The 13,139-nt window shown below is 28.6% G+C and overlaps 1 protein-coding gene across 1 annotated transcript; it reads left to right on the top strand.

Moving 5' to 3' along the window:
• The first annotated feature begins 3,082 nt into the window (after positions 1-3,082).
• LOC122850373 lies at positions 3,083-5,095 on the top strand. Its single transcript, XM_044149531.1, has 5 exons — positions 3,083-3,464; positions 3,606-3,687; positions 3,788-4,079; positions 4,125-4,644; positions 4,920-5,095. Exons 1-5 carry the CDS (start codon positions 3,083-3,085, stop codon positions 5,093-5,095), a joined length of 1,452 nt encoding a protein of 483 aa, XP_044005466.1.
• The last annotated feature ends 8,044 nt before the right edge of the window (positions 5,096-13,139 follow it).

Here is a 13,139-nt window from a genome sequence, read left to right as displayed (position 1 = left end):
AAAAAAATTGAACTTCTACGATTCAAAATGTTTTTGGATACGTATGATGAAGTATATTCAATGACTGAGAGTCGAATTAAATTAATTGACTTATTTGAGCTACCTCCATACGTCTATGATGAAAAGCATCTTGTATTAAAATATTTTGATCGGACTGCGATTCCAACTCTAACACCACTCATACAAGAATTATTTGAGCTATGAAATAAAAATGAAAAAATCGAACGAAGATCCATAGAAGAAAAGAAAAGCGAGGAAGACATTGAAAAACAAGATTAAAAAACAGACAGAGAAGAATAATTTTTAAAAATGTATTATATAAAAGTAAAATAAATATATTCAAACTAATTTTATATTTTAAAAAACGTTTCTTTATTTATTTTGAGTTTTACAAAATTCATTATGTTTTTCAATTAAATTCTTATGACTAAATAAACATTCTTTATAGTCATTGAATTCAATTTCTTTCATTACAGATCTTTTTACGTCTTTTGCTTTTTTTATAATTTTATCTTTATTTAATATTTTCATGGTCTAAGCTTTTGCACGCAAACTAACAAATTCCGTTACAATTTTACCTTGATTTTCGTCTTTCATAACACCGATTTTTCGTTCATTTACTAAAGGCATGTTATAAATATTATTTTCTGAATAAACAGCTGTATCGAATTTTTCCAAATTTCTTTTCATACATTCATAAATATCAGGTACTGTGAATAAATAAGCTAAAGCATCTGTATCCATGTATAAAAGTTTAGCTGAATTCCCGTAGGTTTTCTCAACATAATCACAATGAAAATCATACAAATAAAATTTAGAAATATGAAGAATTGAAAACCCTCTATAAATTAGTAATCGAATTTTATTTTTACTCTAGACATTTCAATAACAACAAGATCTTTTTCTGGTATCATACTACTATGAAAATTTGGTTTTGATATTAATGATTTCGCTCCATATCGTCCATCCCATTTTGTTCATCATTTTCACATCTCTTCTACCACGTAAATTTTTAATTACTTTACTATACATGACATTATTTAATAATTTAAATATCAAAACGCCAAAAGCATTAGTTGACTCCTGTCTTTTTTAAGTATTAAAATCTTTATATTTTTTTAACCAAGGTGATTGCTTGAACTTTAATATTCTATGAACTTTCGTTAGCAGCATACCTAGACCTAAATATTGTTTCAGACTTCTATAATGCATGACATAATTTTTTTTTGGATATAAAGTGGTCATTAGTTTGACTTGTTTGCAATATGGTGGAAGAAGATGCTCAGGAAAGTGGAAAGTCGCGATGATCATCAAATAAATTTTTAGGATATTCTAAATATACTTCTAATATATATCCCACGTATGAATTATCCGCAAAAACATCGATATTTTTATCATCATTCCACTCAAATCCTGCATAAGTCAAATAATTCATCATCGAATGTCCATCAAGATTTTTTATATCGTAATACATTATATAAGATTGATCTGTATTAGTATCAAAATCAGGCATGTATCTGTTATTTGCTTGAGCATACCTGTTTGCACATTGTGCAACTCCACCTCTGATTCTTTTTTCAATAAATAAATATTTTTCTGGATCAGTCGAGAGTTCCAATTCTATCTCTGTACATTTCAACATACATCGAATGAATAACCTGGGATGGTATAGTAGTGTATAGAATCCAAACCATAATTTAAGATGCAATTTTTTTGAAAATTTTCAAAAACATCAGCCAATAATCACATCAGCTTGCAAATAAATATCACTATAGTCATCTTATGTTTTAATTTTAAATGTATGCCACACTTTTATTGCATGCTCTTAAGGTCGAAAGTAAATCCTATCGTCGAACGAAGTTTGGGCCCGAGAGGGCGTCTTACTATCCATACTCAACTAAAATATTTTTAGTGCCCCAACACCCCAAATCTATTCGCTATACTGTCAAGTTGCCGTTCGTTGTGTAAACTTTTGTCTATCCGTATACACACATATACTACCGTACTCAAAAAAAAGATGATCGTGAAGCGTTGCAATCACGTATACAGAGTTGTGTGATTGTGTAAATTTACATTATTTATGTTTGACAGTAGCATAACCTTACTGATGAGTTTATAATATTTTATATTTTTATTTATATTATTATTGCACAAAAATGTCAAGCCGACTGAGGTATAATGGAAAATTTATAATAAAGAACAATCTCGATAATTTATTTAAAAAAAAAGAACATGTCAATATATTAAATCAAAAAAGACAGTGCATTATTTCGACTCATAAAAATGAAGAAATAAAAAAAAAATTGTTTAAATAAAAATAAAAAGTGTAGTCAAAGTTACAAAACTTATTGATCTGGAAGAACTTATCAACAATTTAAAATGTAAAAATTGTTATCAAAAACTGGACCTCGAAAAATTGTTAAAGAAAAAATAGAAGCCTTGCATTCAAGCTTGTTTATTAAGTGTCTTGATTGTGAAATAAACACAGAGGTCCATACTGGCAAGATGCATACAAACAGTGCTGGAACATTTGCTAATCATAATACCAGAGCTGTTTTAGGTAACATCATTTTTAATATATAAAATATTTATCTACATATTTTCAATACAAATTCAATTTAAATATTGTAAATTTTTCTTGCAGGTGTTATGCATTCAGGCTCTAGTTATGCAGCATTGAATAAGTTATTGGCATGTGTAGATATGCCACCAATGAGTAAACATATTTTTAAAAAATATGAAAATGAAATTAGTCCAGCACTCGAAAAAGCTGCTGAAGAATGTTGTTTAAGAGCTGCATCAGAAGAAAATGTTGGAAATTGTAATGACCTGATTGATGATTGACCAAGCAATATATTATCAACCTTCTTTTTCTTTTTTTAATCAAATTCAAATATTTCAATTTCATAGAATAAGAATAACACTTGGCCTACTTGATTTTATTTTATTTTTTTTTTATAAAACTGTATGGCAAAAAATGAATTGCACATAAAATTATTTATCATTCAAATATTTAAATTTCGTAGAAAAAGAATAACACTTTGCCTATTTGGTTTTACTTTTTTTTTTATAAAACCATAAAATGTTTCCAGAGCTACAACGACTTTATTCATTGGTGGATGATAATGGAAAACCAATGACAGCTGATCTTGTCAAGGCATTTGATACTTCAGTAGGACAAGTTATTAATATCATCGTTTCATATGACATGGGCTGGAGCAAACGAGGAAATTGTAGAAGTTATGATAGTCTTAATGGCTATGGAAGCATCATAGGTTTTTCATCAAAAAAAATTCTTGATTTTGCCACTCGTAACAGGAAATGTAAAAAATGTGACAATGGCTATTCCACAGATAGTCATGACTGTCGCAAAAACCATTATGGTAGTGCCAAAAGTATGGAAGCTAGTATAGCTTCACAGCTAGTTAATAATAGTAAAATTTTAGAAAGCAATGAGAGTTCTTGTTGGTGATGATGATAGCTGTGCTATATCAGCAATTTTACAGGGTAGCATTCATAAAATTTTTAAATTATCTTGTAGGATCCACTTGAAAATAATTTTGTTAAATGTCTATATAAATTAAAACAAACACATTCGCAATTAGCTGGCAATGGTGTTATTTCTCATTTAAAAAAATGTTTCGCTTATGCTTTAGCACAAAACGCTGGTGATGCTGCTAAAATAAAGTAGTCTTTTGATAATAGCTGACCATGTTTATGATAAGCATGATAACTGTGGTGACTCGTGTCATAAAAATTTAAAAAAACACACTATAAAATTAACAAGTGAGAAATTATACGCTGCATTACAAGAGTTGTTAGCAAAATATGCCAATAATTCATCTAAATTTTCTGTTGATGCAACTAGCCAGCTGAATGAGATGTTTAATGGGATGGTAGCACGTAAAATGCCAAAAATCCAATGTTACAGTATGAGTGCATCTGCTGATTATAGAGTTGCAAGTGCTGTATTAAATTTTAATGATGGAGAACAACACGTCATGGAAATTGAAAAAAAATTAAACTTAACTCCTGGAACATACACAGCTGGCTTTGCAAAGCTATTAGATAAAATAAAAGTTCAAAGATCTATAAAATTAAAAACAAAAGAAGCTAAGTTACAGAGAATTTTGGTAGCCAAAAAAAGAAAAGCATTGAAAAAAAAAACAGAAAAATCAGAAGGCATACAATATCAAAGTAATTGTGGCATAGAATTTGATGATGAACAAATGGGTTCTAAAGTGGTACCATCAACACCTGTACACATAGACATCAACACACTTGGTCTACTTGATGTACCAAGTGTATCAAAAGACTGCCACATTACTTACATTGATATAAAGACTTCTGGTTTTCATAAATCTGCTGATATTTTACAAATTGCAGCAAGATGTGAAAATCACTCGTTCTCTGTATATATTAGTCCAACACAAACAATCAATCAGCAAGCATCTGATGTTACAGGCTTGAGAAATATTAATGGTCAATTATATTTCAATAATAAAAAAGTCATTACGATTCCACTACGTGATGCTTTGCTTTCTTTGCATCAATTCTTGAAAACGAGATCAAATCCATGCTTATTAGTAGCTCATAATGCTTCATTTGATGCTGGACGTTTATTTGAAGCCTTGAAAAATCATGGTATGTTGAAAAATTTCAATTTTATAGGTGGGTACTCAGATACATTGTCAATTTTAAAAAAGAAAATGCTCGACAAAAAAGGAAAAGGATTATTTAAACTATCAACGTTGGCAAATTATTTTTTAAATATCAATCATCAGAAGGGTTTCATGAAGCTCTTTATGATGTTGAGATATTGAAAAAAATAACGAATTTAAAAATAACAACTGAAGAGTTGTTCATCAATAGCCAATGCTTTTTTGAGCCCTTAGTTTTACAAACTTTGGCTCCCTTAGAAAGTAGTTTATCAAGTGCAATGGTTAAAAAAATATCAAAAGCAGGTGTTACATATGATATGATAGAAAAAGCTTATTTAGAAAAAGGTGAAGAAGGAGTAGTAAAATTACTATCATACAACATTGCTCCAAAGCAACCACGAGTTATACATTACATTACAAGTACTTTGTATTAAGATATATGTTGTTCTATACAAAAAATATATTTTATATAAATTATATTTTATTTATAAAAACTATATAAGAAGAAAAATGTTAGATGATTAGTTTAACATTATTAAAGTTATGAAAGACTGTATTGTTGTTTAAAACATTAATTAATAAACGAAAAAACAAGAAACCAATATATCTATCCATCATGTTATCATTCCTTGAAAAAAATTAAGTATTCCAATAAATAACAAAAAATTATTTTGTCAATGTGCGTATACTATTAACAATTTTTTATATGAATATTTATATTTATATTGTATAAAAATATAAATATAAACAATATGACAACTTTTAGTATTATAAAATTTCATTTTTTATTTCTCAAAGTTTTTTCACAGGCGAGAATAAATATATATATATATATACATTTATTTATATATATTCATATATGTATATAATATAAACAATAATATTTCATACATATATTTTTATATAATTATAATTCTAATTGAAGAAACAAATATATTTTTATTCAGTTCAATTCAAATATATTACATTTTCATTATACTTATGCATGCATCTGTGTGCGTGTGGGTAGTATAGTGATGGGGGAATGTGAGACAGCGCCACGAATAAGTGAGAGAGTAGATAGCGCTCTTGCCAGATGAAATTATGATGACAGCTGTGAGCTTTCTAATTAAGTAAAATTTTATCACTAAAACTTGAATATCTATGAAAATCTTAGGTAGAAAGTGATCGAGGAGGGCTTAAAAAATCCGTATTAAAAAGTGCTACAAAATGATAAAAAAAAACGCAATATTCATAGAAAATTTCTTTAACTACAAGCGTAAATGTGCGTTCTATCCCTATCCTTGTGTGTTAAAGTTGTCAACTTTGACATCAATTATCTTAAAAAAAACTAGTGAGAAAATTTTGGAATAATTCATGAAAATAGATAATTATTCAGGCTTTCATTTGGGCCCAAAAAATCAAAAATTCATAGAAGGGAAATTTTCTTTACTTTCGACCTTAATCACTATCTGAAATATTTTTATAACTTAATTTTGAAAAAAAATTTTCTTTAGGTGGTAAAGATCTTTCATTTAATTTATCAAAAGAATCTGTATGTTCATAAGGATAAGCACCTTTTCGTTTGAGTAACTGAAATTCTTCTTCACTATTAAAATATTTTCTAGTTATTTTTTTATCACAATCTTCCAAATATGATGCAAGCTTGCCAAGGCTACTACCTAACTTCTTTGGTCAATAAAACATATTTTTCTTTTTTCATAGGTAACAGCTTCATTGAGCCTTCGAATTAATTAGCCTATGATTTAGTAAATAAAAAAACTATCGAAACCACTTTAATCATGAAAAAATATTGATAATACATGCGTATCTTGATATTATGGATTGCAATTTGAATGTACTAAACCACGAATGGAACCTGTCAGGTGCAAATGATCAATAACAATTTTGTCATTATCAGTCAATGGCTTTTCACATATATGACATTTTTTAGCTAAACGAAGCTCATTTTCTTGTTGAAAAGTCAATCGTTCCATTGGAACAGGATTACTCAAAATATTATTCTCTTGTTTTGTTATTTTTTTAAGTTCATTAACGAACCACTCTATACACTTTTCACTACGATTATAAGCAAATTTTAAAAGTGAATCATCATATGTACAATGAAGATAATAACCAACACTATATGGTATCTGAAGATCTTTTATGTTACAAGGGCAGTGGGAATAATGTGTGAATTTTCAAAGCGTAAGAGGGGTAGTGCGCTTTTTGGAAATTCACACATTATTACCACTGTCCCTAGTAACATAAAATATGGTTCGTTACATGTGCCCAATCAGAGAGCCCGCTCACAACTCATTTGGAGGGGAAACACTCGCCAAGGCTCGTGCTTGCCCCTCCAAATTCGTTGAGAGCACACTCTCTGAGTGGGCACTTGTAACGAAATATACTATTTCATTTGCTTCTGGTTGAAGTATACATTCTACCTCAGCATAAATTGAGAAATGTGCTGGCTCTTTGAATTTATCATGAATGAAAGTTTCTTGATTTAAAATTAATAAATGAATTGTACTTTTGTCTGAATTGACTTAAATATATTGGTACTATTTCATTTTTTTTCTCACATTCTATTCCATAAATATTTATTGATAACTTATTCATTTTTTCAAATTTGGGTACATCTTTTAAGTCGATAGGAAATCGAATGCCTTTATATTTTAATATTGTTTTAAAGTCTGGACATGAGCTCACATGGTTACAATTTCATTTAGCAGGATGTATTGCCGCTGTTACTGACCATAAAAAGCAATATTTATCATAATTTTGTATATTTACAACAGCTCGTTTATTTTTAATAAACTGAGGCATTTCAATATATGTATAACCACCTCGAATTGGTTCATACGAATTACTATTTATAGTCAAATAAATGATCTCTTTCATAGTCCATCCTGAATCTCTTCCTTGAAATTCTTCAACCTTGACAAGAAGTTTATCTGTCATTTTTTCATCAAACCAGTTTTTTAAATCAGTTGTTGGTAAAATAATGTCATTTTTTGTATTAAAATATTTTGTTTCCTCAACAATCTTATTATTGTTCATAACTTGAAATTTACATGACAAAAAACCATTAACTTTTAAATTATTTCCTTTTTTCAAAATATTTCTAATGCGAATAGTAGTCATTTTTTTAGAATCTATAGTAGAAAATATCGTAAGTCTATATGCTGCAAATTAATAACCCCTGTTCGCATACGTCCTTGAAATATTGAATATACATCAATCCATTTTACTCTATCTTTTAATTTTCTATGATCTTTACCAATACCCATGCCAGCTTTTTTTTTATCTCTTATTTGTTCAAGTATTGATTGCAATTGTATTATTGTCATTTGAATTTGAATTTTTTGACCATGACACAAAGTTCAGACATTTAATATTTTTTTTTCCAAATTTAATCCATTTTTCAAACTTATATTTTTTTCAGATGATGTTTAACACTTAAACGATTTATAACTAATGGCCGATATAAAGATACGTTGCTACGATTATATTATTATGAATTTTCACCCTCAGAAAAAGTTCGTGTCAATGAAATTTGAAAAATATTTTTCGTCTTTCATGACACTTGGAATGACGCCTAGCATTTTTTAAACAAAGAGTTAGCGGTTAGAATTATTTTCATTTTTTGATTTATTATAAACAGAGAGTTGATGACTTAGATTTTTTATATTCTTAATTTTACGGAGGCTAGGAGCCATAGGCTCAGCCGCAGTATTGTATTTTATAACGAAAAAAAAAAACGTTCATAACTTACGAACTAATTGAAGGAAAATCATCGTATTAGGCTCAAATGATACGTCTTCGGAAACTCTATCGCCCGCATGATAGGTTTTTTCACCCATCTTCAATAGTTTTTAAACAAAAAAAAAAAAACTATGAAATAAAAAAAAAAATAATCACATATTTAATTTTATTTCTCAGAAACTATCCAAGGCCGAAAAAAAGGCGAATGACCCATAATGGAGCTTCATGAGGCCTTTTATTAAAGCCTAGTTTGATGTCTCTATCTTCATTATCCCGAAAGTTATAACGGTTTTAAACAAATTAAAAAAAATTAGGAATCGAATAACTTCACCAAACATGAGAATAAAAACTTCGTATTAGGCTCATTTTTTGCGTCTCAAAAAACTCTATCGCCCGCATCGTCGGTTTTTTCAATTTATTGTAGTTTATTTAAGGAATAAAAAAATGTTCTTAGTCACATGTTGTTCTAAATTTTGTCATTTCACGAAGTAGCAATAAAAAAAACTAAGTAATATTTGAAAATGATAAATTTCCCTGGTAGAAATCCTGTCTCATACATACCTAATAATTAGCTATTTTTATTAGATTCAAACTCACAGTTAGCTAATTCTTAGACGAACACTTAGATGATTATGAGGGCGAAATGTAAGCGGTATCTTCCCATCAGATGGCTATTTCTATTAGACTCATAAATAGCCATTTCTCAGCTAATAATTCGTATTTTATATGGGTTAAATAATAATAAAAATACTGATAATAATTTTTTTATTTTTATTTTGCAATAATAAAAATTTACAATATTTCACTTGATTTTTTGCTGCATTTCATTCATATTTCATTCCAAGACAACTACTAGTAGCTCAATAGATTCAGTTTCAGAAGTCTTCCTTCACTTGTGATTTTTATTGAATAAGGCTTTATGGTGTTGGATCTTTATTTCCAGATATTTTGTACCTAAGGTCATTGTCCGGGTTTCGGGACACGTCCATGTCACGGGACGGTACGTCTATTTATTATATTTATTAATTATTGTTGATATATATGATAAAACGAAAAATTCTATTACAAAAAAAAACTATTATTTTTGGCGAAAAAAAAAAGGATTAATGTTTAACTCTTGTATTAATCACTTAAAAAAATTAAAATATCGTGGATAAACGAATCGCGCCACTTTTCACTAGTGTCGTAGTCTGTCGTAGTCCTGAACGTTAAGAGTATGTGTTATATTGTTTGTCAAAATATGATATTATGTAAGTATAAAAAAAAATACATATGACACATTATCTATTCGAAATTTAATTTTCTTTCATTTTTTAATAAATAATTCTTTTTTTATTAATTATTTATTTAATAATACTGGAATCCGTAATTGGGTCTCGAAAATCAATGCTTGGCCCGATCACGGATTTCCTATCTTTACCATGTTTAACCTAAAATTGTTGAATTTACTTATTTATTTATTTTTTTTTTTTTACTTTTTCAGATAAAAATTAAATATTTGAAATGAGTACTAAAAATAGAAAACGTGATTACACAAATGAAACAATAGAAATTGCATTAAAACAAATACATGATGGTGCTAAAATAAGAACTGTAGCAAAAGAGCATGGAATACCAAAAACAACTTTATTTAATAAATCAAAAGGTCTAACAAAGCCAAAAGTTTGTAAACCTGGACCAAAATGTATACTTGGAGATGAGAACGAAGAAAATTTAGTTAAGTGGATCCATCTCATGAGTAACTATGGTTTTCCAATTGACAAAAGTCAGCTCATTAACAGTGTAACAATGATTCTAAATGGTCAAAAGAAAAATGCATTCGTTAACAATATACCTGGTCGTCATTGGTATGAAGGTTTTCGAGCTCGTTATCCAGAGTTGACAGAAAGAATGTCACGAAATTTGGCTCATGGACGTGCAGTTGTAAATGAAAATAAAATTAAATCATGGTTTAACTATTTGATTGGGTATTTAACAGAAAAAAAATTATTAGACATTCCAGCTTCAAGAAAATTTAATTGTGATGAATCTGCTTTTTTTTTATCACCAAAAGGAGGAAAAGTTATAGCTAAAAAAGGCGAAAAATTATCTTATAACTATACCAGCAATGATGATAAAGAAAATTTAACAATGCTATTTTGTGGAAATGCAGCTGGTGATCTTGCACCACCAATGGTGATGTTTAAATATGTCAGAATGCCAGCACATATACCAAAGTCATTACCTACAGGCTGGGGAGTAGGTTTATCAGAAAATGGCTGGATGACAAGCAAGTCATTTTATGAGTGGGTTGTTAATGTTTTCTATCCTTGGTTGGTTAAAAACAATACAGACTTTCCAGTTGTGTTATTTCTCGATGGTCATGCATCACATTTAACTCTGCCACTCGGTGAATTTTGTGGAGAAAAAAAAATCGAGTTGATAGCTTTACTTCCAAATGCAACGCATATTCTTCAGCCATTAGACGTTGGTCTATTTCGTCCTTTGAAAATATCATGGAGTAAGGCTGTAAAAAATTGGAAATTTTCAAATGATGGTGCACGTATAAGACGTGAAGATTTCGGAAATAGAATGGCTACTGCAATTAAAGAGCTAGATTTGAAAATTATTTTTGCAAATGCATTTAGAGCTACTGGTTTACATCCACTTACTGCTGATGGTATTGATTTTAAAAAATATTTTAAAGATACAGAAACAACAAATGATCAACATGAAAATGTAGAACGTAGTAACCGACTTCAAATGTTTGTAAATGATATTGAACCAGAAACTTATCGACTTTTTCAAGAAATTGATGATGAAAATGAACCTGATGATGTATATAGTGGGCCAATTGAACATAAAAGTCTTTATTATTATTGGAAAAAACTAAAGACTGCTCAATCGATTAGTTCAGCATCAATAGCACAGTTGAATAACAATGATCATCAGGTAAATGGATAAAACGATACAACGTTTTATTGCACATTTATCAAGAGTCAACAAAAATTTTAAATTACATAAATTTTAACAATAATATGGGATAAAATTCAATGTAACTTAACACCTGGGTCCAAAAAAAAATTACATTGATGATAAACAATCACGAGCTAGCTTCATGAGAGATTTTTTTATTTATTATTTCAGGTTTATGTTCAGGCTGATAGACAAGACACTACGAACGATTTTGAGATGGTAATAGTTCCATTGGAGCAAGATGATGGTTCTCCAATTCCTAAAGACACTGAAGTATTTGATTTAGAGTTACCACATATGAGTTGTCCTTTGGTATTTGCTGATATAACAAATAATTTAACAACTGGTGATGAAGTACCAGTTGAATCAATTAGTACTAGTTTAACAACTGGTGATGAAGTACCAGTTGAATCAATTAATACTAGTTTAACAACTGGTGATGAAGTACCAGTTGAATCAATTAATACTAGTTTAACAACTGGTGATGAAGTACCAAATAAAAATAAACATCAAATTATAAATAGTCCTCCTTCAAATATATCACCTTGCTTCACTCAGTTACTCAAATGGCCAGTACAAGTGTCAACTTTAAATAATAAACAAAAAAATAAGAAGAATTTACCACCAGCAATAACTTCGGACGAATGGGTTCGCCATATGAACCAATTAAATGAAGAAAAAAAACAACAAGCAGAAGAAAAACAAAAAAAACAACAAGCACGACAAGAAAAACGAAAAAGAGCAGATGAACAAAAAGAGCTTAATGCTATTGCAAAGAAAATAAAAAAAGAAAATGCTGAAGAAAAAAAGAAAAAGTTAATCGAAAAAAAATTACATGATAAACTTAAAAAACAAGAAAAAAAAAAAAATAACATAATGTTCATTGATGACTGTTTCAAAGCATTCTTATTTTATTTTTTCATTGTACTATAATAAAAAAGTTAAAAAAATTTATCCTATTAATATTATTGGATTATTAAAATTTATATTTAAATAAAGAAAAATGATTACTAAAACATTTAAAACACTTTATAAGTACTTCTTTACAATTATTTTTCCCTGTAGGATCAATTTATTTATAAGCGTCCCGTAACTCGTACTTACACGGTCCGAAACTCCGGCACCAGATTTTCAAACGTCCCGTAACTCGGCCATTGGGCGAAACTCATTATAAAATCATAAAAAAATCATTATAAATAAACCATTATGTTTATTTACTACTTATATTTTTTTTTAATAACTTCAAAGACTATTTTAATGAAAAAAAAAAAAATATATAAAAATGTATTTTTTTGGTAGTTTTATAAGCCGTTTTAGACAAAAATTTTCCTTAAGCGTCCCGAAACCCGGACAATGACCTTAAACAACAGAAATCAACATTACTAAAAAACTCAAAATAATTGAACTGTATTTAATATATTAGTTACTCACATTTCAATAAATGACAAATAATTTCACTTAAAAAAAAAATATTACTATGGTAAATGATGGTGTAGGTACGACATTTAACCTCCAAATTTTTTACTCAAGTAACTGCAAAAAAAATTTACAAAAAAACAAATTTAAAAAAATAATGATTAAATAAAATATTCATATTAAAAATTTACTTACTTTATTTTTTCACCTTCAAAAGAAAATTACATGATTAAACGACTTACCTGTAAGTGAAGTTCTATCATGATTGTATGAAGCGCCTCTTCCGAAAAGATCATCAGGTAGTACTCCTACTTTATACCGATGGCACCACATGTTTTAAAGCCTAAAATAACTGGCATG

This window comes from Aphidius gifuensis, linkage group LG2, assembly GCF_014905175.1.
Source record: "Aphidius gifuensis isolate YNYX2018 linkage group LG2, ASM1490517v1, whole genome shotgun sequence".
NCBI lineage: Eukaryota > Metazoa > Arthropoda > Insecta > Hymenoptera > Braconidae > Aphidius > Aphidius gifuensis.
Note: the sequence above shows the minus strand (reverse complement) of the source record. Positions and strands in the feature narration are given on the sequence as shown.

Bases quoted from the DNA above. Each gene is read 5' to 3' on its own strand.
- LOC122850373 (XM_044149531.1), top strand. From the start codon at position 3,083: ATGTTTCCAGAGCTACAACGACTTTATTCATTGGTGGATGATAATGGA. The intron at 3,465-3,605 runs GTTGGTGATGAT...ATTCGCAATTAG, and splicing joins AGAAAGCAATGAGAGTTCTT to CTGGCAATGGTGTTATTTCT. The intron at 4,080-4,124 runs GTTCAAAGATCT...GCTAAGTTACAG, and splicing joins AGCTATTAGATAAAATAAAA to AGAATTTTGGTAGCCAAAAA.